Source organism: Prionailurus viverrinus, unplaced genomic scaffold (assembly GCF_022837055.1).
Source record: "Prionailurus viverrinus isolate Anna unplaced genomic scaffold, UM_Priviv_1.0 scaffold_35, whole genome shotgun sequence".
Taxonomy (NCBI): domain Eukaryota; kingdom Metazoa; phylum Chordata; class Mammalia; order Carnivora; family Felidae; genus Prionailurus; species Prionailurus viverrinus.
Window position 1 is genome coordinate 3,049,077 of NW_025927605.1, and position 25,108 is coordinate 3,074,184.

Genomic DNA, 25,108 nt, shown 5'->3' on the forward strand with positions numbered 1-25,108 from the left:
TTTCCTTGGGGAGGGCCCCGGTTAGGCCTCAGGAGGCAGGAGGCTGAGACCGAGGGACACAGTATCTTGAGCTGATGAGGTATGAAGAGACGGCCCGCTTTGTTCCCCTTTCTTCCCCAATCTTTGGGTCGGAGGGCCTCCCCGCCATACACACAAGGAAAGAGCACAGCCTGAGGTGTTTGGTTTAGTCTTTTATTTGGCACAAAGGAGAAAGGGATCTGACACCAATTTAGCCTTTCGAGTGTGCAGAGCTCTGTCCACTCCCCTCTCACCCCAAACGAGCCCCTCTTCCAAGTTCAACTCTGCCCTGAAACCAGGATTTCCCAAGGATTTCATGGCCCTAAGACCCATCCCAGTAGTTACCCTTCGTACTCTTCCGGTTCTCTGTCCCTTTCGAGAAAGCAGCCTTCCTTAGGGATGAAAGGCAACGCAAACCCAGCCCTGACTGCAGCACCCCAGGGGCCTTCAGCCGCTACTGGATGTAGTGAGGGGGGATGGGATAGGTGTGGGGGAACAGGTAAGGGGGGAGGCCCTTCCTAGAAGCCAGCCAGAGCTGAGAGAGGAAGGCTGAGGGTCTGGACAGTCCTGGTTCATGCTCCTGGGAGCCGCTTCGACACAGAAATGGGGGCTGTAGGGGCGTGCTTGGGGACGGCAAGGAAAAGTACAGCTAAAAGGGAAGCTTGGGGAAATGAAATGGTGAGCTCGGCTGGCCGTGTTCATTGTATGGTGATGCGGAGGGGAGGTATGGGTGAGGGGCCAGCAGTGGCCGCATCCAGCCCCTAGACTCCACCAATCACCGGGTTGGCTTTGTGACTCCAAAACTTGTAAGTGAGGGGTGTGGGGTGGGAAGAGAAAACCTGAATAGAGGTCTGTGCTGTAGATTTTACTCTCGGGCTGGTGGCAAGACCAGAGTCATCTCTGACCACTTTTTAGATGCTCCCAGCCAACATGCCAGCACAGGGGAGGGTGACCCTTGGAAGGTCAGCGCCACCGCCCACTGTCCCCCCACCCCCCCGAGAAGTGGGCCTTTGCATTTGGGCCCAGGCCCCTGCCCTTCAGAGCTCCTCATGGACTCGCTCCTGGTCTTCGTCTGACTTCAGTTTGAGCTCCTCGACAGTGATCTTGCCATCCTGGTTGCGGTCCTGGTTCTGGAACATGTCTGCTATGGTCTTCTCTGGGTCCTGCCCAGGCATGAGGCGTCCTTTGCCCTCACTGACTTGAGCTTTGATGAAGGCGGAGAACTAGGAGCCAAGACAGCCGAGGGGAGAGGGGAGAGGGGGGTGAGGGTCTCGCCTGAGTGGCGGTGGGTGGCCTTGGGAAAGGCCCTGGGGCACAGGGAGGCACAGAGGAGAGAAGAGCAGGTGCTGGGGGCCAGGCAGAGGGTGGGTGTGGAGGACAGGCAGCATTGGGGGGGTGGGGTGGGTTGCATGAAGAAGAGGCAGGGACAGGGGACCTAAGGCGCAGTGACCCAGCGCAAGGGCAGAAACAGGCACAGACAGGACAACAGACGTAGACTGTGTTTGCTTCATGCCACCACACGGGGTGGTGGTTTCTGTTGGGGTGACCGCACGGAGTGAGCTCCTCACCCACCTCCTCCGGGGGGACCTCGCCATCCTTGTTGAGGTCCAGGCCTTCAAACAGGTTGACAGGAGGGTCCTCGTGCCACACAAACAGGTAGCCGGTGGGCAGCCCCTCCTCCCGAGACACCAGCTCCACCTCAAACAGCAGCACTGCGCTGCCCGGGACACCCCGGGCTGGAGGGAGGGAGGACAGAAGGAAAGCGTCCCGATCAGGCCAGGGTCTGAGCCCAGTGTGCTCCCTAGCCCACATGCCTCAGTTTCCCCTACTGGGCACACGGGATGTTTACAGAACCATTGGGAAGGCTTCCCTCACTCCTCCCACCAACCGCCCAGGCCCAAGGCGGGCGGGGGCAAAGGACCAGTCTGCCCCTCACCTCCGCTCTCTCCGTGCGCCAGGTGCGGGGGCACCACGAGCTGCCGCCTCTCTCCCACACACATGCCCTGCAGGCCCGTGTCCAGGCCTTCGATCACCTTATTGGCCCCCAGAGTAGCCTCCTGGGGGTCCCCGTAGTCGTGGCTGGGGTGGGGGGAGAGCAGATTCCCAGTTCAGCACCCATCCTCGTCCCAGGCAGGTTCACACCCCAGCGAGCCCGGCCCTCCCCGTTTCCCAGTCACTTCTGGTGCCCGCCCCACACAGCAGAGCGTGGGACCGACAGTTCAGAGATGGGGCGCCCTCCCCGTCTTGCCGCTGCCCCTGAAGTGTAGCCTGGAGGGCTCCCCTCTCCCTGCTTTGGTTTCCCCCCCACAAACAGACCTCCAGACTGCCAGCCTCACCCTTCCAGTCCCGCCAGTAAAGAGTCTCAGCTCCTCGTGCCCCACCCCACGCTCGCTGGATGGGAACTTATGGGGGAAGCACGAGTGGAGGTGCTGGGGGACTCCCCACGCCTGGGCCCACCCACCTGCCCAGCCCTGGCCCCGCCCCGGACCCACGAGGAGAAGAGCTTGGTGCCATCCAGCAGGGAGCAGTTGTAGTGGTAGCGAACATAGTCCCCAGACTTGGCGGTCTCGTTGCAGGTCTCAGGGGGCCGGGACAGTATCTTGATTTCCACTGGATCCTCAGGGTTGTGGAAGTCAATGACGTGGACGTCAAAGATCAGCACCGCGGAGCCAGGGATCTTGTCTCCTGGGGCCAGAACGGGGAGTGGATCGGCTCAGAATCCAGGAGGGGCTGCTCAGGCCTCCACGGAGGCCCCTAGACCTTCCCCGCCCTGTGTTTTCCAACGAGGATGGGATGGGGTGTTCGTCCCCAGGGTCAATTCTTCTTCAGTACCTCTTGTGGGGGCGAGGGGCAGGGGAGGGGAGGGGAGGGCCATGCCAGTTAGAAAGCCCTTTACACACATCATCTCGCAACCTCCCAGTAACTTACCCTGTTGGTCAATGTCCTTAGTCCCATTTTACAGGTGAGGACACTGAGGCTTCCAGCAGAGCTGGGTCTCAAGTCCAGGTGCTTTCTTTCTTTCTTTTTTTTTTTCTTTTCCTTTTTCAATCATCTTTTTCTTCCTTTTCTCTTTTTTATTAATAACTTATTTATTTTTCAATTTACATCCAAGTTAGTTAGCATAAGTCAAGTCCAGGTTTCTTTGCTTCCTAGGGCTACACTGTTTCTGTCCTCCCATAGCCACCCCCGCCTCCCCAGCTCAGGAGTCGGCTGCCCTTCTCCAGGATTGAAGGGAGAAGTGAGGGGAGGGCCCCTGGAGAAAAGGATGGAGTCTGTGTGGCAGAAGGTGGGTGGGTGATGGGTTTCGAGGTGAGAGGGGCAGAGCGGTGGCTGGACCGGCCCTGTGCTGGGGAGGTGGGGGAGCAATCTGTGGAGCTGCCGAGGCGGTGACCGCGAGCACAGGGACATGCCTACCAGTCCCGTTCTCCCCATAGGCGAGGTGGGGGGGTATGGTGATCCTCCGGCGCTCCCCCATGCAGGCGCCCTGCAGCCCCTGGTCCATCCCTGGGATGATGTAGCCCCGCCCCACATAGGTGTTGTAGGTGTGGTTGCGGGAGTAGCTGCAATACAGGGCGGGGAGGGCGGGCCAGGGGGTCAAAGGGGCCCCTGCCCTTCCAGGCAGGATGGAGCCACCTCCAGCTGCAGCCCAGGTGACCCCAGATCCTGCCTCAGCTTCTTCGGCCTTCCTCCCGCCTCCCCACCACCAACCACACACCTGGAATCAAAGAGGGTGCCGTCCATCAGTGAGCCATTGTAGTGGTAACGCATGAAGTCTCCAGCCACAGCTCTCCGGACGCAGCCAGGAGGTAGCTCCAGTGTCTCCAGCTGGACGGTGTCCTTCGGATTGTGGACATCAATCAGTAGCACGTGGAAGACCAGGGAGGCCTGTGGGGGGATCACAGTCCCTGGGGAAGGGATAGACTTGAACCATACAAGTGGTACAACTGGAGAGCAAACCAGGGCTCCTTCTTGACTCAGGAAGGCCCATGTGGGCACCCTGTAAAAAGGTGCTAATTCTGCTCTCCAGAGACCTTTCCATACCCTCAGCAGCCCTGTTTCTTGCTCTCCCTGTAAGGCGTGAGCTGGATTTTCCCCCGGGCCACCACCAGCCCATCCTAAATGATTGTGTGAATCAGAATAAAGCACCCCTTCTTAGTGAGATCACCACCAAGAGCTAGATTTCACCCCTACCCTACTTGCCTCCTTGGCTGAGTGCCCTTGTGCAGTACACAACCTGAATAACTGTATACGGCAGCCCTCTTCTGAGGAATCCCCGAGTCTCTGTCTGCCCTCACCATAGCCTTTCTCGCCATAGGCCAGGAACGGAGGGATGATGATCTTTCTTCTCTCTCCAGGACACATGCCCAGCAGCCCCTGATCCATGCCCTTGATCAGCCAGCCAGAGCCGATGTAGGTGTCATAAGTGCCGCCCCTACTGTAGCTGCAGAGAATGAGGTAGAAGTGATGCTGCTGGAGATGGGAGAGGCCGGATGGGACCCGGACACCCTCCACATCATGCCACACAGTCCCCGGCCCCCCAGGACTCCCTCCAGCCCTCACCTGGTGTCAAAGGCAGTGCCATCCAGCAGCGTGCCATTGTAGTGGTAGCGGACAAAGTCGCTGTCCTGGACCGTGCGGGGACAGTGGGCTGGGTGCAGCAAGGTGCTCACCTGCACAGTGTCTGCCTTGTTCCACACATCCAGCAGGACCACATCGAAGTACAGGGTGGCATCCGGGGGAATGAGCCCCGCTGTGAGGGTCCAGCAGCCACAGCTCACGTTCGGTGCAGCTCCCCCAGACCCCTCGCCATGCCACGGTCCCTAGGGCCCCAGGACTCCCTCCGGCCCTTACCTTGTATCAGAGGCGGTACCACATTTGCTGCAGCCCCAGGGTGGTGGGTGGAATGGACGTTTGAATGTCCAGCTTGGCCCCTCCCTCCACCACTCCTAGTGCCCCTTCTCCCTAGTCAAGCTTGGATCCCACCCAGGGCCCTGTCATCGCCTTTCCCCCGACTCCAGGGCCAGGGGACTGAAATTCTAGTCCCAGACCTGCCACTATCCACACTGCATATTCAGTGTGACCTGGGGCAAGTCTCTCTCCTGCTCTGCGCTTCAGTTTTCTGGCCCTGGGGTCCTCGATTCTGACTCCTGTCTCCTCCATCCCCGTGCGGGTGCCCCGACCCTTCTCACCCACACCGATGCTGCCGTAGCCCAGGTGGGGAGGCACAATGAGGCGTCGCCGCTCGTTGACACACATGCCCATGAGGCCTCGGTCCATGCCGGTGATGAGGCGCCCCACGCCCACCACGATGGCCACTAAGGTGCTTCGGTCATAGCTGGGGGAGAGCGGAAACAGATGGGAGACACTGGCCTCGGGCCTTGATCGCATACATGCACAGGTGCACGCACGCGTGCACGCACACACACACGCGCGTGCACACACACACACACACACACTCAAGCCCCCTCCCTATCACAGGTGTAGGTCCACATGCTTCTGTCTCGCCTTCATGCCTCCCCCTAGGTCAGCCATGACCCCCACCTTAACAGGATGGGCTGTTACACAAGAGGAGTCCCCCAGGAGGCCAGGAGCTTTTATTTGCCCGGGATAGGGGAGGGCTGTGCAGGCCCGGGAGCTACCACCATCTGCCGACAGCAAAGGGGTGCTAAAGGGGAAGGAAGCATTTATTGAGCATTTACGATGTGCCAGATAAATGCTTAGCCTGTTTTACAATCACCTACTTAATCCTTTCCCCTGTGAAATGGGCATTACTGTTTTCCTTGTTCTGAAAAAAAATTTTACATTTATTTTTGAGAGACAGCGTGTGCAGGGGAGGGCAGAGAGGGGGAGACAGAGGATCGGAAGTGGGCTCCAGGCTGACAGACGAGTCATGACCTGAGCTGAAGTTGAACGCTTAACCAGCTGAGCCACCCAGGGGGTCCCTGTTTTCATTTTTCTTATGACAAAAATTGAGACAAGAGACTGAATGACTTGCCCAAGGTCACACAGCTAATATGCAGTCTGCTCAACTCCATGTTTGTGCCACTGCACCAATGGCTTTTCCAGGGAAAGGAGGGGGAAACAGAGCTGAGTGAGGGTAGGGATTGGTTTCCAATTTTGGAAAGGCCTGTTCTAAAATTGCCATGGCTTTCATTTTTATTTTATTTTACTTCTATTTATTACTTTTTGTTGCAGTATAATCGACATACAAGATTTAGTTTCAGGTGTACAACAAAGTGATTTGACATTTACATACGAGATCATACTTATTGTGTAATAAGTGTAGTTAACATCTGTCACTGTCCAAAGTTAATACAATACTATTTTCTATACATTATATCCCCATGACTTATTTATTTTATAATTGGAAGTTTGTATCTCTTGACTTTTTTTTTTTAATTTTTTTTTTATTTGACGTTTATTTATTTTTGAGACATAGAGAGACAGAGCATGAACTGGGGGAGGGTCAGAGAGAGAGGGAGACACAGAATCTGAAACAGGCTCCAGGCTCCAAGCTGTCAGCAGAGCCCAATGCAGGGCTCGAACTCACAGACTGTGAGATCATGACCTGAGCTGAAGTCGGTCGCCCAACTGACTGAGCCACCCAGGCGCCCCTGTATCTCTTGACTTTTATTGGCTTTTTTTTTTTTAATTTTAGAGAGAGAGAGCTAGGGAGAGGGGCAGAGGGAGAGAGAGAGAGAGAGAGAGAGAGAGAGAGAGAGAGAGACTCTCAAGCAGGTTCCATGCTCAGTGCAGAACCTGATGTGGGGCTTGATCCCACAACCCTGGAATCATGACCTGAGCCCAAATCAAGAGTCAGAAGCTCAACTAACTGAGCCACCCAGGCACACCAGGCTTTTATTTGCTTTTAGCTACAGTTTTAAGTTTTCAGAAGTTAAGGGAGGATGGGAGATTTGTGTTTAAAACAATTTTTTTAATGTTTATTTATTTTTGAGAAAGTGCGCACAGATGGGGGAGGGGCAGAGAGATCAAGGGAGACAGAATCTGAAGCAGGTTCCAGGCTCCGAGCTGTCAACATAGAGCCCAACATGGGGCTTGAACTCACGAACCTCGAGATCATGACCTGAACCCAAGTTGGATGCTCAATGAACTGAGCCACCCAGGTGCCCCTAAAATTTGTTTCTATTATTTTATTTTTTACTGTTTTAATTGTTTATTTTCAAGAGAACATGCACACGTGAGAGTGGGGGAGTGGAGAAGAGGAGGGGCAGAGAGAGAGGGAGACAGAAGATCCGAAGAGGGCTCTGCAAGAACTGAACCAAGAGGGGCGCCTGGGTGGCTCAGTCGGTTAAGCCTCTGACTTCGGCTCAGGTCATGATCTCATGATTCGTGAGGTGGAGCCCAGCCACAGCGACAGGCTCTCAGCACAGAGCCTGCTTCAAATCCTGTCTCCCTCTCTGTCTGCCCCTCCCCCGTTTGGGCTCTCTCTCTCTTTCTCAAAAATGAAAAAAAAAAAAAAAAAAAAAAAAAAAAAAAAAGAAACATTAAAAAAAAGAACTGAGGGGCGCCTGGGTGGCTCGGTCAGTTAAGCGTCCGACTTCGGCTCAGGTCATGATCTCACGGTCCGTGAGTTCGAGCCCCGCGTCAGGCTCTGTGCTGACAGCTCGGAGCCTGGAGCCTGTTTCGGATTCTGTGTCTCTCTCTCTCTCTGCCCCTCCCCTGTTCATGCCCTGTCTGTCTCTGTCTCAAAAATAAATAAACGTTAAAAAAAAAAAAAAAAGAACCGAACCATGAGATTATGACCTGAGCCGAAGTTGGATGTTTAACTGACCCAGGCACCCCTAAATTATTTTATTTTTTTTCAAGTTTATGTATTTATTTATTTATTTATTTATTTATTTATTTAGTAATCTTTACCTCCAACATGGGGCTCGAACTCATGACTCCAAGATCAAGAGATGCATGTTCTTTTGACTGAGCCAGCCAGGCGCCCTGAGAGATTTTCATTTTGATCAAAGGGGTTAAGGGGTTAGGAAAGTCTTCCAAGCTCAGCACTGCACAAACTGGGGCCAGTCTGGCTCCTAGAGTCCCACCAAGGAAGTCATCCCCTGCTCCCAACCCCTCCCTGGCTTGGGCGGTGCTTCTGGCCACTGTCCACACCTCATTCTGCCCACTAAGCTGCTTCCTTCACGGTGCTCTTGTGAGGGCCCAAGCACTGCACAAAGTTCCTACCAGTTAAACATGATAAGGGCACCCAGTCCTCCCCAGAGTCAAGGCTAATCTAATGTTCCCTGAACTTGCCTTGGTATTTGCAGGCACTATGTGAAGTTCTTTCATTCATCATCTTGCTTAAGCCCTATTATCTGCCTTAGGAAGGGAGGACTTAATTTTCCGGATTGTTTTTCATCTCCATTTTTTCAGATAAGGAACATGAGGCTTAAAGAGGCCTAATTCCTTGTCCACGGTCATTGGCTGGATTTGAACCCAAGGTCTTGGACTCTGGAGTTCAAGTTCTTAACACACTGCCTGCCTTCCAAAGCCATGGAAGCTAATTTCCCGTGGGCTGAGTTGTGTGCTTTGGGAAAGGGTCTAAGAGGGACTGACTTCTAAGGATGCGGTGTGACTGGGACCTGAGGTTTAACCGAACAGCCCTGCCCTGCCCCCACCAACAAAAGTGACTTGCCAGAGCAGACTAAAAGGCCTGATCGGATCAGAACCCCATCCTTCAAACCCCAAGCCTGGCAAGATGGGTGGCAGCACTGGCCTGATAGAGCTAAGATGGAGGGAGGTGGGGGGGCGGTGGTGCAGGGAGACCCAGAGAGGGAGGTACGAGAACCCTCCGGGAGCCCAGGGGGGCAATGCCCAGCCATGTGACACGTAGACAGATAGGGTCCCTATCTGTCCCACACGGAGCTATGCCCTACACTCCTAGATCCATCCTGCTGTCTTACAATGTTCACCCTTCTTTAACATGCTGGTTGCTTATAACCCCCACCGCCTCCAAAAAAGTTCTATTGACTCTTCTCTGGTTACAAAGGCACTGAAACCTGGGGCTGGAACCAGAAGGGATTCAGCCCGGGTGGAAAGGGAGGGGGTCCCAGGCTGAGACCACTGGAGGATTCACATGCATCAGGGACCATGCCCTTCCCCCCAACGCTGGGGACCAGAACCTCCTCCCTGCCATGTCTTTAAATAAAGCACTGTTGAGTAAATAGAGCAGTTCACCCTGATCATCAAACACTTTGGGGAATGTGGGGAGTTTGTTGTGAAAGAAACTGGGGTCCTCTTAAAGAAGAGGTGAGGGTTTGAAATTAAGGGCAGGGAAATCTTTGGGAAGATGGATGTCTGGGAGCCCCCAGCCTCAGGGTGCTGTGTTAGGGTTTAGGAGATCATGGAGTAAGTAGGGGATGCAGACACATCCTCAAAGGGCAATTAGGGATCCCCAGGATAGAGACAGCCTGGCCCCAAGGGGAGGGGCGAGTCTGAGGGCACCCAACCCGTTACCTGGAGTCAAACTTCTTGCCATCCTCGAAAGTGCCGTTGTAGTGGTAGCGAACAAAGTCCCCCATCTGCACTTCCCGGGGACAGGTCCTGGGGATGTGGTACCTTTCGATGACTACATCTTCCAGGGGGCCCCCGGCCGGGCTAGCACGGCCCAGCCCCCTCCCCACTGCCTGTACCAGCAGCAGCAACAACTGCAGCAGGGGGAGCCGGAGGAAGGTGCGGCTGGGGGGCACCGTGCGGAACATAGCGCCTGGAGCTGGGACCGCCGGCAGTGAGGGCGAGCGAGGGAGTCGCCGCCGACAACCTCCTTTCCCCCTCCTCCCGGAGCTGGCTCCCCCCCTTCCTGTCCTTGGTCCCCACCCCCGCCCTGGCTAGTCCACGTGGAATGGGGGCAGGGGAGAAAGAGCTGGCGGGGCGGAGGACGGAGGGTGGAATGGGAGGAGGGGGCAAGGCTGAGTGTAGGAGTCCAGGAATGCACCACAAAGAACTCCAGATCCAGATCCCCCCTCCCTATCTCCCGGGGCTCAGCGTCCTGGGGCCTCAGCCTGGGAGGGAGGTTCGGGAAAGCGGAGAAGTTGGAGCTGACCCCCATTAAAAGAAAAAAAAAAGAAAGAAAGAAAAAAAAAAGAAAAAAAAGTTCAGTGTCTTTTTTTCCCGAACCCCTGGGTCCTAAAGCCGGACTGAAGTATCCCTTGTTTCTTTCGTTGGCCTCCCCCCCAATTCTAGGCCTCTCCAGGTGGCTGGTGAGGCTCCAGAATCTGAGGGGGTGTCTCAGTACCCCCCCCCCCACATCCCCACTGTCTCAGCGATGGCCTCTCCAGGATCGAGCTGCGTGGTCCCGCAAAAGCTGGACAGTCAGGACGATCCCGCGCGGGGATGGACATAGGTGGGCGGCAGCGAGAGTGATGTGTGCGGGGTGAAACCAGGAGTGCGCCTCCGTGTCGCGGACTGGAGCGGAGGGACACTAGAAGTGACTGCTTCAGGGCTAGGGGCGGAGAAGGAGCAGGAGGGACTCCGTAATGGAAAGAAGACCAGATGCCAAGGTTTGGGCAGAGTGGTGGAGGCGGCGCTCCCTCAATGTCTTGATCTTAAGGTGGGGGACTGTCTTTGCGTGGGGAGAGGCTTTGCGGGTCCCCTTCCCTGCGGGAAGCGTTCCTCCACCCACTTACCTTCTTTCAAGGGGAAGACCCCACCCCACCCCCCCCACACACACACCAAAGGGCAGGAGGTCGGCCAACGTAGGGGCCTCAGGGCCCCGGTGGGCCCCGTGCCCCTCGGGAGAGCTGACCCAGACCTCGACTCCGCCCTCCTGCCGTCGCTGCCGGGCGCTAAGACCCAGCGGGCGCCCCGCCCGGCCCCCTCGGCGCCCCCGCCCGCCCGCGCGGCCTGGACGCCTCCTCGGCCGGGGAGAGCCGGCCGGCGCGGCGCGGCCATGGGGCGGGCGGCGTGGGGGCTGTTGTGGCTGCTGCTGGGCAGCGCCGCGGGGCAGTACGAGAAGTACAGCTTCCGGGGCTTCCCGCCCGAGGACCTGATGCCCCTGGCCGCGGCCTACGGGCACGCGCTCGAGCAGTACGAGGGCGAGAGCTGGCGCGAGAGCGCGCGCTACCTCGAGGCGGCGCTGCGGCTGCACCGGCTGCTGCGGGACAGCGAGGCCTTCTGCCACGCCAACTGCAGCGGCCCTGCGCCGCCCGCGGCCTCCTTCCCGGGGCCCGAGCCCGGCCCCGACGGCGGCCGCGGCGACGAGTGGGCCCGCGAGCTGCGGCTCTTCGGCCACGTCCTGGAACGCGCCGCCTGTCTGCGGCGCTGCAAGCGGACGCTGCCCGCCTTCCAGGTGCCCTACCCGCCGCGGCAGCTGCTGCGCGACTTCCAGAGCCGCCTGCCCTACCAATACCTGCACTACGCGCTGTTCAAGGTGGGTGCCTTCCCCTGCGCCCCCACCCCCCACCCCCGCGACCCACCGGCCCCACCCGGGCTCCCCCAGTCCCGGATCCTCCCGCCCTGCCTCGCCCTCCTCCAGCCCCGCCGCGCCCCCGGTCCTGGAGCCACCGTCCCATCTCGCCCCCCTAGGCCGGGTGCCCCTCGCCCCTGGCCCCCCCCTGTCCCGCCTCGTCTCCTGGGCGCAGCTGGGGCGCGTCGTTCGGAGCCGGCATCTGGTTCCGTCCGGTCTCGGAGCAGCATCGATCGCACAACCAAGGACAGCCAAGCCCTCTTGTGCACTCAGGGCTTCAATCTCTGGCCCTTCCGACCCTCTCTGTCCCTGTCCCGCAGGCTAACCGGCTGGAGAAGGCGGCGGCCGCGGCCTACACCTTCCTCCAGAGGAACCCGAAGCACGAGCTAACCGCCAAGTATCTCAGCTACTACCGGGGGCTGCTGGACGCCGCCGAGGAGCCCTTCACGGACTTGGAGGCTCAGCCCTATGAGGTGGGCTGGAGGGGTAGGGCTGGCCCTGACGCTCCTTCCTGACCACCGTTCCCCCGCCCCCCGTGGGGCTTGTACCGGAGGGGAGGTGTTGGGGGTCTCCCTGACCCCTCTGACGCACCCCTCTAGGCGGTGTTCCTCAGGGCCGTGAAGCTCTACAACAGCGGAGACTTCCGCAGCAGCACCGAGGACATGGAGCGGGCCCTGGCTGAGTACCTGGCCGTCTTTGCCCGGTGTCTGGCTGGCTGTGAGGGGGCCCACGAGCAGGTGGACTTCAAGGACTTCTACCCTGCCATAGCAGGTATTCCCCTCCCCCTCCAGATCCCTGTGGGTGACCCTCTCACCCACAGGGCCCTGCTTCCCAGCGCTCCTAAGGCCTCTTAACGTGTAAGTATTCATCCCATACGCGTGTATGGAGCACCCAGGAGGTTCTTGGGAGGTGCACAGAAGTAAGGTGTTATCCCTGCCCTGGGAGCCTTCATTCAGTGAGAAAGGCTACAGTCCTGAGTGTCCAAGGTGCTAGGCGTTGGTGCAGAGAGGTGGTGACATCCCAAAAAGGCCTGAGGACGTTGGTTTCACAGGCCTCAGGCGGAGGGCAGTACAGGTGCAAAGGTGCCGTGGTCATGTGTACAGAAACAGCCCAGCAGGTGTGTGCAGAAGGCAGTTTGTGGCCAGAAATCGCACCTGGTTAGGGATCCCTGAGCACGGGGTACCTCAGCGGGGACAGAAAGAACTCTCCTGAGCTTCTCTACCTAGGCTTCCCACCTCCAAACCTCATCTGCCTCAGAATGCCCCAACTCCCTCCGGTTTTGGGGTGGGGGTGAGCTGCGGGGGTGGTAAGGTGGCCCAGGCCACAGTAGTTGCCCTCAGCACTGCCCTTTGTATCCTGAGCCAAGTCTTTACTGGCATTATCTCCTGTGGTGGCATCGGCTGGGCAGGCACCAGCTCCTCACCACTGCCTCCCACCCCCTAGATCTCTTTGCAGAGTCCCTGCAGTGCAAGGTGGACTGTGAGGCCAACTTGACCCCCAACGTGGGCGGCTATTTCGTGGAGAAGTTCGTGGCCACCATGTATCATTACCTGCAGTTTGCCTACTACAAGTGTGAGCATCCTGGTGGGCTTGGGATGGGGGGGGGGGGGGCGGGGGAAGAGAAAGCATTGCCCTGAGAGTTTTACAGGGTCGTGGGGAGCCGTCCCTCATATGTGAGGACCCTGCGTGATGGCAGGGAAGGCTGGGGGTGGCAAACAGGTGAGAGGAGGGGAAGGAACAAAGAGCAACCTTAGGAGAATTCAGAAACCTCTTGGGTAAATGGGTAGCCAACGACTCCACCACAGTCGACAGTTTACAAAGGCCTACCACATCTGTTGATCTCACTTGGTGCTTTCACCCATCCCCTGCAGCTGACATTACGGGACCCATTTTTCAGATGAGGAAACTGAGGCTCATAGAGCTCAAGGGGCCATTAGTCACATGGCCAATGAAAAGTAGCGCCAGGATTTATGGCTCTCCTCGTCTGGGGGAGAGCCTGGCATCCACGGGGGCCGGGATTGACGAACTCCAGAGTTCTTGCCATGCAGAGCTGCCAAAATTCAGATGGAGGCTGGAGTTGGAGTGGAGGAGCTAAGGACCAAGGGGCCAGGAGACCATTCATGGGTCCGTTGGTGAAGAGGTTGAGGGCAAGGCTGCTGGGCTTTCATTCTCAAGTGCCATTATTCTCCAGCTGTATGAGCTTGAGCAGTTTACCTAACCTCTCTGTACCTCAGATTTCTTGTCTGTATATTGGGGATGATGATAATGGTGAGGCTTAAATGAGTTACACGGGCTTGGCACGTGGTAAGTGCCCAGTACATTCTAGCTTGCATTATCATTTGGGTGGGGTGAAGGGGCCAAAAGATACTGTGGGGGGCGGGGGGGACAGCTGGGGAGCCAGGAGCACTGGACTGAAGTGAGAAAGGGGGACGGTCTAGGAAGGGCTTGTCCCTGAAGGCGGGGAAGTGCGGGGGCTACTCCTCACTCCTGTCCTGCCCGCAGTGAATGACGTGCGCCAGGCCGCCCGCAGCGCCGCCAGCTACATGCTCTTCGACCCTGACGACAGTGTCATGCAGCAGAACCTGGTGTATTACCGCTTCCACCGGGCTCGCTGGGGCCTGGAGGAGGAGGACTTCCAGCCCCGGGAGGTGGGCACTGCCTTTGGAGTCACTCTTGGGACAGGTGGTTTAAAAAAAAAAAAAATTCTGGCTTCTTTGGAAGGCAGGGTGGGAAGTGAAAAGAAAGACTATGGGTGGTGATTGGAGTCCTGGGTTCAAAGCCAGCCCCACCCGCTGAACGGGCCTGGGAACATTACTGATCCTTGCTGAATATGTTGCCTCACCTACACAATGGTAGCACAGCGCCCAGGCTGTGGGAGGTGCAAAAATACCCGTCCATTACCACCTGCTCCCCTCCCCACCCTCACCACTCTCACTGCTGGCTTTTGCCCTCCTTCCCAGGGACTCCCTAGCTTGGACACACTAAGGAAACCCCCCGGGAATCTAGGGCAAGACTGGCAGCCATGGGGCACATGGTGCCACCCTTGATTTCCTTACTAGTGGCAGACATTGCTAATCGATTAAAGAGCTCTTTCTAACAGAGCCCTCCCAATCCTCCCTAACCTCTCCAAACAGCTATGATTTTTCAGTCAGCATGTGACTGATACCTGTTCCTTGCTCGTTGAGCTGAAAAAGCGTGCGGGGGGGGGGGGGGGGGGGACCCAGATCCCAACTTGGCTCCTCTACCATCTGGTGGCAGGCTCTGGCTTACCTCACTTTCCCCCCCTTCCTCTCAGGAGGCCACGCTCTACCACAATCAGACAGCGGAGCTTCGGGAACTGCTGGAGTTCGCACATATGTACCTGCAGCCAGATGATGAGGTAAGTGGCCACCTGCTCTCTAGGCTGGGCCATGGCGGGGACCCTTGATCTCTTCCTGGAGGGCCTCTGTGCCAAAGCTCGGCCCTACCTCCGGGGGCAGTCAGCTGCTCCTTATCTATACCTGCTCTTTGCTCCCCACTCAGTGTTCTCATGCTCTCCTTCTCTGCGTGTCTGAATGTTGCCACATAACTCCCCCAGCCCAGCCCAAGTGGAGCTCCTCCGGGAAGCCCTCCCTGCATGTTCTGGCTCTGCCTTCTGGGCTTGCAACACCAACTGTGACCCTCTGTGCCTCCCTGGCCCTGGAGTTACTTGCAGCCCTGATCCATCCCTTCTCCAGCCAGTCTCTCAGAGGCTCGTGCTTTGGGATGGGGGGCCAGGTTATTCCCAGCTTTTCCACAGTGCCTGCCCCAGAGCTGGCACCGGGAAACTGAGTTTGAATGAACCGGTGAATGAATGAATGCCGGTGCCAGGAAGGAAGGACTGAAGTGTGATCCCTTGATCCTGAATGAGGGTTTGGGAGTCCAAATTTCTGTGAGGTGTGGCTGCTCGGCGCTTATTTATTTTTCCATCCCCCACTTTGTTCACTCACCCGTGCCCCCACTCATCACGCATGGGGGAGGGGCTACGCTGTTTGCACCCCGGCTTTGGTGACAGCCAGACTTGGCCCCTCTGCTTACCAGCTGGGCAGCCTCCAGGCAAGTCTCAGGTAGCTCTTGAACTTCGGTTCCTGCATCTCGAATGGGGAGGGTGATGCCGGTGTCACAGCATTGTGGTGACCGTGAAATGAGATCAAGTATGGAAAGCATCTTCCCCAGAGCTGACCCAGAGCAGGTGCTCAGTGGATGGTGGCCATTTTTATTACACTTATTTGTGGCCTGCTGTTTGCCAGACAGTGTGTGGGGCTGGGGTAAGTTGATGAAAAGGTACAGTCCCCTTCTCAAGCAGCTCACAGTCTAGTTGGGGAGGCACAAACAGTGCTCGGGAGAGGTCAGCACGGGGCACCAGAGGAGGGCTCCAGATCCAGCCAGGGTCATCGGCCATGGCTGAATCCTGGAGCTGATGCCTGGCATTGGTGAGTCAACGAGAGCGATCCAGGCACGGGGTGGGGGTGGGGGGGCAACCGTGTTTCTGGCCAAGAAATTGCATGAGCAGACAGCATGCAGGGAGTAGCAGCATCCGCTATGGCTATGGAATTTATGCTTAAAAGGATGGCCTTGGAGAAAGCAGTGCTCACGCTAACATTGACTCTCTGTCGGGGGAGCCCCATACATCGGTGCGGGGAGTGGCAGTTTGGGAATGGGACCTTGTGGGAGAAACCCTCAGATCAGTCCTGTGTGGGATCTTGAGACTGGGGAAGGAGGGGCTTTGGGGGCTGAGATGGGATGGGGGGCCCCTCGGCCAGGAAGGGAGCCGGTCTGGGTTTGTGCCTGCTGTGACCTCCTTTCTTTTCCTACCCCGGGGCTGCTGTAGATGGAGCTGGAAGAGACAGTGCCGCCTGTGGAGCCCAAGGATCCCCCATCCGATGCCGAGTTCGAGGGGGAGGGGGACTACGAGGAGGGCATCTATGCTGACTGGTGGCAGGAACCGGATGCCAAGGGTGATGAGGCGGAGGCCGGTCAGTGACTCGAGTCGGGGTGGAGGGTGGGGATGCGACCTGGGATGGAGGTTGGCCACAGAAGGATCCACACACTGGGCTGCAGAGGCAGTCGGAGCGCCAGGACCTCCCGCCTCGGGGGGCTTCTAGCCTATTAGCCACCCCTGTCCCACTTTGTGTGTGAGGGGGTGGCATCCTTCTCAGAGCCGGGACCAGCTGAGACCTGTCCTAGGGAGCCTCGCTCCTGCCTGCCCCCTTGCCCCCAGGACAGCCCCCAGATGCTCTTTGGGAGTGGGTGGGGGGACTAACCTGATGCTCCCTCCTTTCCTTTTCAGAGCTGGAGCCTGAACTAGCATGAGAAGAGAGCTACCCTTGCACCCCTGAATTGCTGGGGAAGCCTGGGCCCAATGGGACCACCCTTACCAGCCTGGGCAGCAGCAAGAACTATTTATTAAAAACGTAAAATGGACATAGCTGACCAGGCCCCATCCGGTCCCACCTGTGAGCGCTGCTCCCCGGGTCCCTCCTGTCTCCTCTCTGGGTCTCTGGACCCCAAGTTGGTGGTGCTACAGCTGCTGATGGCCCTTCCTCCTCCCCAGGGCTCTCCTCACCCGGACAGTCTCCTGAAGAAGGTTCCTGCTCCTCCAAGTTGGGGTCTCAGCCTGAATTTCAGAGACAGCAGAGGGGCAGCCAGTGTCACGAAGAGCACTGGACCAGGAGTCCAGTGGTTTCTGGCACGCTGGCAGTGGGTGCTCAATAAAAGTTTCTTGTTGAATGAATTGCAGCACCTGGGTTCCAGGCTCCCCTGGGCTGAGGGTGCAGATCCTTCCTTGCCTCCCTCTGCGTCCATCTCCCCTCATCTGTAAATAAGTGGTGGGCGAGGGGGCCAAAGGCACAGTTTTGGCCTCGGGGGGACCCTGGGTGGTTGTGAGAGCAGAGTGCAATTGCAGATCTGCCACCAGGGGGCGTGAGCACACAGTTCCTTTCCTGGTCCCTGGAAGATGGTTTCAGATTTCTAACATGGGTTGTGCTGTATTTTCCTAGTCCAGCATTACTTCCCCTCAGGGAGTGTGGTGAGCGTTGGGAGGGGGCTAAGGACATTTACTTCCGGTTTTTACTTTCAGGCATTTACTGACCCAGGTTCTCTAGGGTCTGAGCGAGCAAGCCCTGCCTTGCTGTGTGCCCATTCTCCCATTCCTCAGCAGAGGTTGGGGCTCCATCGGAACAGCCAGAGGGGCTCTAAGGACACAGTCTGATAACATGAGACCTAATGGTGGCATTGGGACTGCCAGATCCTCTTGCCCAATCTTGCTTCAGCTCCAGGGGGGCAGAGAGTCCTGAGGTGCAGAGGTAAGGATGATTTCAGGTGGCTGTTCGGCGCTGTGACTCACCAGCGTCCTCCTCATGTTCCACAGTGGGAAGGTGGGGGCAAAAAGGGCCTCTCTGGAGAGGGACCCTGGGCCAGGACACAGCAGGTAACAGTTCTGCCCGATTCCCCATGTTTCAGGCCGCCCCGGGGGGCAAGGTGCTGTAGGAGGCTTCTTTTGCTACTGGAGGGTGGAGCTGATGCTGGGAAGGCCCAGTTCTCACTGCCCACACCCCTGCCTTCCCTACTGATGGGCCAGGGGACCTGTTCTGGGCCCTGCCCATCTCTGTGCCCGGGAGGACTCTCTGCCTCACCCCAAACCCCTCCCCTGGGTCTTTGGTGGAGACAAAGACAGAAAGGCCAGAGTCGGGCTGCAGCAGGGCTGGGTCAAGGCTGAGGGCACCGGTGACCTCACTCCCTTCTCTCCACGTAGGTGGGTCTAAAGTGGCAGCGTCTCCTCAGAGCTCCCGGGTGCCAGGGTGGCCCTGCCCCGCCCCACCCCTTTCTAGCTGCTGTGCTGTCAGCTTCCACCGAGGCCCCGCCCCCTGGTTCTGGGAGGGGCTGCCCTTGGGGCTGGCACTGCGGAGGAGGGGAGCTGGGATGCGCTGGAGCGTGCCTGCTGTGAGTAGGAGCTTTGGAATCTGGACAGCTGGGTGTGAGTCTGAAAGGGTGTGTGTTCAGGAGCGAGAAGGTCTGTGTCTTGTGTGCTGCGTGGATGTGTGGGTCTGGGTGTGAGCCTGTGAGCCTGTGTACCTGTGTCTGAGAATATCTGGCAGTTTGGGGGGTGACTGTATTTCTGCACATGAGCGTGCACATTCATGAATGTGTTTCTAGAGGGGTTTGCTCACTCAGCACACGTTTATTTGTTTTAAGTTTATTTATTTTGAGAGAGAGAGCATGCACAAGTGGGGTAGGGGCGGAGAAAGGGAGAGAGAATTCCAAGCAGACTCCACACTGTCAGCACAGAGCCCAACACGGGGCTCGATCTCATAAACCATGAGATCATGACCTGAACCGAAATCAGGAATTGGACGCTCAACCGACTGAGCCACCCAGGTGCCCCTCAGCACATATTTATTGAGCACCTAGTATGTGCTAAGCCCACTGTAGGTTGCTGGGCTTAGCAGCCCACTGTAAGAGTGGGCCAAGCAGACCAAGCACCCTGCCTTCATGGAGCTTATGTTCCAGCAGGGAGCTATGCAATAAGCAATAGGTGTTATAATAAATAAGTTACATGACTAGTCTGATAAATCAAGACAGGAAAATAGAGCTGGGTAGGAGGGAAGGGGAGACCTGAGAGGTGGCCATTTAAGACGTGTGTTGTGTGTGTCTAAGTGTGCGTCTGCGAGTGGCTTCTCTGAGCATGTGGTGGCGAGACAGAGTGCGGGTGTGACGGGGATGTCCCCAGCTCCTGCCTAGATGCTCCCCCCACGTCCAGGCTGTTGCCCAGGCCCTGTAGCCCCGTGTCCCTTACTCAGCTCTCCTTTCCTAGGCAGCCACCAGCCCCTCCCGCCTCTCCCTGATGCCAGCGTCTCCCCATTGCCAGGCCAGCTCCCCAAACCGGTGAGACCGAGTCCCAGCGTGGGCCCTCCAGCCCATTCTCCCAACCCCACCCCGTGGGGATGCCCTCGCCTCCTCCCCATCTGTCTCACCTGTTCCCTCCTTACCCTACCCCCCACCACCCCACCCAGCACCTCATCAGTCATAGCATCTGTAGTATAATGGGTAGAAGGTTAGGGAAGGCCAAAAAGGCACGGGGGATGATGACCTCACACAGTAGGGCCAGACAGATGCCACAGAGGTGCCCAGACCCGGAAAGACCCCATCCTAAGGCAAGCATCACTGCTACGATGTAGCAAGTGCCCACCACGTGCTGGGCACTCAGCAGGTGCTCAAAACAGTCTTGTGACATAGATAGCAATTCCCTTGTGCTACAGGTGAGGCTGAGGAATGAGAAGCAACTTGTCCAAGGTTCCTTAAGTTGAGTGGTGGCTGAGCTGGGTTTGAAACTGTTCTCCCCCAAATCAGTGCTGCTCAGAGAAAGAGAAAGGTGTCGGCTTTGGGGCGAGATGTGTGGACAAAGCCCCCACATTGCTGCAGCCCACGGAGGGAGACGAGGGCTTCCGGGAAGGAGGGGGAAGGAAGAGCAGGCGGTCAGGTTCTGCGTCCCAGCCTGGATTCCTGAGCCTGCCCCCTCCCCCACCATTGTCAGCTCCTGGTAATTGGGCCCACGTTAGGGAGCCCGGGTACAGACTCTTGGGGGTCTTGAATGCTGAGAAGTCACGGCCAATGCAGGGGGAAAGTCCCAAGGCTCTTCCAAAATTCCAGTGAATTCCAATGGAAAAAATTCCCCCCTTAGGTTTGAGAAACAGTTCTTTTTTTTTTTTAATTAAAAAAAATGCTTTTATTTGTTTTTGAGAGGCAGAGAGACAGAGCGTGAGCAGGGGAGGGGCAGAGAGAGGGAGACAGAATCCGAAGCAGGCTCCAGGCTCTGAGCTGTCCGCACAGAGCCCGATATGAGGCTTGAACCCATGAACCAGGAGATCATGACCTGAGCCGAAGTCAGATGCTTAACTGACTGAGCCCTCCAGGTGTCCTGAGAATCGGCTCGTAAAGTCTCACCCTGGTGTTCTCCTTTCTCTGGGAGAGTAGGATCCCCCTGGGGACAGAGAGTGACTCCCTGTGGCGGAAGGCCGTGTCCAGTTGGCACTGGTACCAACAGCGTAACCTGACAGAAGTCCCGGCAGCCGCGGGGCCCGAGCGCCCCCACCTCCCTGCAGCTTCCCTATTCTGGGCTCTTCATCCAGGTCTTGCAGCTCCTCTCCAAGGACAGCCCTGGCAGATGGCCCTACCTTCATGGATGGGGAAACCGAGGCCCACTGAGGCTAGAAGGCTGGCTTGGCCCCAAGATGGCTCGAGGATGAGGTGGGAATATGTTGGGGCCCCAGGCTACCCACCAGAGCCAGCCCCGGCCCAAACCCCGGGCCGACCTGCGGACACGTCACCTGTAACCACCACCTGCCTGGGTCCCACTTGGCGCCAGGGCACCTGGATAGCATCTCTTCTGTCCCCTAAACAGCCCTTGGGGTGGGAGCGCCTCTCATACCCATGACTCAGGTGGGGAAACTGAGGTAAGGGGGAGGACAACCTGCTTTTTCATACACACCCCACCTTAATCCTCTGAATCTGGGAAGAACTCACTAAGGTAAGTCACTCCCAAAGTCCAAGAGAACTTAACGTTTTCTATTTGGGGTCACCTTTTTCACCTTTCCTATTATTTATTTATATATCTGTTTTTATTTTTATTTTTTGAGAGTGTGTGCACTAGCAAGGGAGGGGCAGAGGGGGAGGGAAAGGGAGACTCTTAAGCAGGCTCCAGCACAGGGTTTGATACCAGGACCAGGAAATCATGACCTGAAAGGAAATCAAGAGTCAGAGGCTTAACCACTGAGCTACCCAGGCGCCCCTTATCTTTTCTTTTAGAAGAATGGGATGCTATGTTCCTGGAGCAAAGTAAGGAGTGGCCACGTGAGATGCCCTCCTTTTCCCTTGACCACTTGGTCAAATCCTGGTGGCCTTCCTGGAGGAAGCCGGGAAGGAGCAAGGTTCAGCCAGTCTTAGTGGTGAGTCTGGTCTCTCTCCCTGGCCGTGGTGGTGTGGAGAGCAGGGGGCCTTTTAGAGGCCTCGTGGCCATGAAGGACATCCCATTAAAAGCTTTTGAGGTGCACCTGTCTGGCTCAGTCGGTAGAGCATGTGACTCTTTATCTTGGGGTTGTAAGTTTGAGCCCCCACATTGGGTGTAGAGACTACTTAAAAATAAAATCTTAAAAAAAAAAAAAAGGTTTTGGTATCTCCAAATGAGGTTATGCTCATAGTTACAGAGACACAGGGATACGAATGAAGTCAGAAAATGCTTGTCGTATGACTTTAACCTTTAGCACAATTATTTTGACAAACCTGGTTGGTGATGGTGGTTGGTTTTGTTTTGTTTTGTTTTTGTAATATATTAGAATCCTCAAAAATGGAAATGTCCCTGGCCTCGGAGCAGCCCCCCCACACACACACACACACAAACACACACACACTTTGGATGGATCTGGCTTCTGTCCGGCACCCTCCGCACAGTGCAGTCCAGGCCTCACCCGCCCCCACGCTCCTGCCCCTCCCTCCCACCACTTCCAGACTCTCTTCTGAGGCCATAAATTATCCATGGGCTGTAAGTTGGCTGCGTCTTCAACGGGAGGCTGAAGTGCTAATGAAATATTCAGAGATCTCAACTCTCAAATTCCCTGGTGGCCACAGGATGGGACTGGGGAAGACAGCATTACGGTACAGGGTCAGGGGCCTCCAAGCCCTGGCCCCAGTTCCCACCCTGCCGGAGTCTGGGGCAGGGAGACTAGGGAGGTGGGGGAAAGGTCTCAGCACCGCCCTCAGCTGTGCCTCTGGGTGGCACCCTCCCCCTCAGAGGTTTCAGCGCCAGTGAGCAGAGGTTACTGATTTTGACCCCTGGGGTCAGCAAGTCCCCACTAACCGCACCCCACCCCCCAGCCCTGGCTCTTGAATCTGCAAGTTTTTCCCCTCAAGTCCCACTTTGAGCTGACTTCCCACAAAATTGGTCTTCATCTCCTCCCAACACACACACACACACTGCACCCCACCTTGTTTGGGATGGAAAAGACCTAAACTGGTGGGCTGGTGGGCAGGAAACCAGGTTTGTTCGAGTCCCAGGCCTGCCAGGAATTTGCTTGTGTGACTTGGGGAAGTTCCTCTCCTGGCTCTAGCCTCAGTTTCCCCATATATACAAAGAAGGGGGCTCTGATTGTTTCTCCTTCCTCTTCCCAAGGACTCTCTACAGGTGTGGGAGAAATTCCTGCCATCAGGGTGTGTGTGTGTGTGTGTGTGTGTGTGTGTGTGTGTGTGTGTGCTTGTACACGTGTGTGCCAGGGGAGGGGTGGCCTGTCCGTGGGAAGGGCGCCTGTCAGGGCAAGCATCTCTCCTGGCTTGTTGGGAGAGGGAGGGGCAGGCAGGCTGGCAGGCGGGTGGGGCCTCAGCTGTGTCAGCCTGTTCCAGGAGTCGCCCAGACAAGGAACAGCAAAGGGGTGACTCAGGTGGCAAGGTTCCCCCCCCCCCCCCGCCCCGAACCAAACTCTCAGAACGGGGAGGGGTTACTCAGAAAGCCAGGGAGACACAACTCTAGAATACAATCCCAATGCATGGAGCCCACCCTGTTGAGTCCCTGAAATACTGGAATTGTAAATTGTTGAAGGGTGGGGGGGTTAGTGTAGGTGAGGGGGTACCTGCCCGGATATAGTCATTCCCTGGAGAGGTCCTGACCCTCTCTCTTCCACCTCCTCTCCCTCCACCGCCACCTCCAGCCCCTGGTATCTCACCCTGGCCTGGGCTATTTCTAGCCACCCTATCTCTGTTTTCTTGTCTCCCTGTTTTCCCTTTGACATTCCATCCCCGCCCACACGCCTTCCAGTGAAGTGTCTTGGGAGCTACCTCTATAATTAAGAGCCCTCCCCTGGGCTGGCTGGGCACACACCCTCAGGACCAGGCAGTAGGCAGTCTCTGGCCTCCAGGCTCCTCCCCTGGACAAAGGGCAGCACAAAAAAACCCGTGATCACGATCACTTCCCCCACCCCAGGCGCCATGCACCATTCTATGTGCTCTTGCTTTCAGGATGCCTGGGCCCCCTCCAGCCAGACAGAAGAGCTTAGGAGCTAGAGGCTCTTTTGCCACCAGTGTCTTCTCCCCAGCCCTGAAGCGATCACAGTGAGCAAGTCCCCCCACCCCAACACCAGCAGGCAGGGGCCGGAGGGCAAATGGAGGCCCACATACAGAGATCTCAATTAGTTACAGACCAAGCTGCCACACTGTTAAGTAAGATGTACCTTGACAAGTATCGCCCCACGATGATCTGAAAGGCCAGGATGGAATTGAGAGTTCTGACTCCTTCTCAGAATGGGAATGCAGCGGCCTGGGGAGAAGGTCCCCTGGCCCTGAGCCCCTGGGTCATCTGCCCTTCCATCCCACACCCAGCAGGCTACAAAGGGCTTCCAGCACATGTGTGTTGATTCCCCAGCTGCATGTCCGTGCTGTGTCCATCCCTCCCCCATAACTGCCCCGTCACCCCTTTGCCTAAGTGTGCACATAACACGCATGCTCCTGCTGCCCATTGTTGGGAGAAGGAGCCAGAATGAGAGAAGTGCAGACTCCCAAAGCAGGGTCAGCTGGGTAGGGAATTCCTTTCTGGTCCGGAGTGTGGTCTCAGACGGGAGAGGGACGAATGCCGTGTAGGCTCCAACCCCTCTGTGGCGGAGGCGGGAGGCATCCCTGGGAGGACCAGAGCAGAGGCAGGACCCAGGGCAGAGGTGCCTTCCCTGTGGCTATGGATGACTCTGCCCCAAGGCTGAGAGAAGGCCCAGGCTCAAGATACCGCTGGCTCTTTGCGTTGCCTTTGATTCCAGTCTGGCCCACCAGGAATAACTTCCAGCAGCTTCTTTCCTGCCGTGGGAAGGCAACATCATCAACCTGAAGCTTAGCTACCCATCTGTTCACCCCATCCTCATTTATAGAGGTGGCCATCCCTGAGACCACCGTAGGCGGAAGAGGAGGGAAGAAGGATGTGTGTGAGTGCATGTGTGTGCACGCTGAGGAGACAGCACTGACATGCCTGGTGTTTGTGTGTCTGAATCTGTGTCCATCGATGCATACCCCTGATGTGTGAGGACAGAAGATTGTCTGTCCAGATCTAAGCCCCTGCCTGCCTCCGTGTGGGGAAGGAGCCCCCAGAGAGACAGGGCTAAGAAGACAACGGCATCCCTTCTACCTCCTTCTGTAGCCCCGGAGGTCTGTGGAGGACGAGCTGAGGAGGGTGGCCTTGCTGTTGTTCTTTACCTTCCCCCAGGGAAGCACCTCCCATCCCCCACCAGCTCCCTTGCCCCAACACTGGACCCTCATCAGACCCCTCTTTGCTAGTAACTTCTGTCTCTGGGGAAACTTGGGATGAGTCACTGGGTGCCCCTTCCTTCTTTACTTGGAGAACCCAGGGAGCTGCAAGGTTGAATTAACCATTTGTGTTCTTAGCGGCTCAAGAAGTCTGCTTCCACTGAGCTCTGGGCAAGAGAAATGAGTTTAAAATTCAAGAATAAGTCGGGGCGCCTGGGTGGCTCAGTTGGTTAAGCGTCCAACTTCAGCTCAGGTCATGATCTGGCCGTCTGTGGGTTCCAGCCCCGCGTCAGGCTCTGTGCTGACAGCTCAGAGCCTGGAGCCTGCTTCGGATTCTGTGTCTCTCTCTCTCTACCCCTCCCCCGCTCGTGCTCTGCCTCTCTCTCT

General features: G+C 57.0%; 2 protein-coding genes across 2 annotated transcripts; one reads left to right on the forward strand and one right to left on the reverse strand.

Annotated features, from left to right (window-relative positions):
• Positions 1 to 178: 178 nt before the first annotated feature.
• FKBP10 (FKBP prolyl isomerase 10) lies at positions 179 to 9,816 on the reverse strand. The gene is made up of 10 exons (XM_047845900.1): positions 9,484 to 9,816; positions 5,208 to 5,353; positions 4,579 to 4,768; positions 4,314 to 4,459; positions 3,734 to 3,923; positions 3,433 to 3,578; positions 2,511 to 2,703; positions 1,955 to 2,097; positions 1,591 to 1,754; positions 179 to 1,241 (listed from the first exon to the last, which is right to left on the reverse strand). The coding sequence occupies exons 1-10, from the start codon at positions 9,726 to 9,728 to the stop codon at positions 1,056 to 1,058; spliced, it is 1,749 nt and encodes a 582-aa protein (XP_047701856.1). The 5' UTR covers positions 9,729 to 9,816; the 3' UTR covers positions 179 to 1,055.
• A 1,033-nt stretch (positions 9,817 to 10,849) lies between these two features.
• On the forward strand, positions 10,850 to 17,183 carry P3H4 (prolyl 3-hydroxylase family member 4 (inactive)). The gene is made up of 8 exons (XM_047845901.1): positions 10,850 to 11,395; positions 11,752 to 11,904; positions 12,031 to 12,202; positions 12,875 to 13,003; positions 13,934 to 14,079; positions 14,727 to 14,810; positions 16,281 to 16,425; positions 16,740 to 17,183. The coding sequence occupies exons 1-8, from the start codon at positions 10,916 to 10,918 to the stop codon at positions 16,760 to 16,762; spliced, it is 1,332 nt and encodes a 443-aa protein (XP_047701857.1). The 5' UTR covers positions 10,850 to 10,915; the 3' UTR covers positions 16,763 to 17,183.
• The last annotated feature ends 7,925 nt before the right edge of the window (positions 17,184 to 25,108 follow it).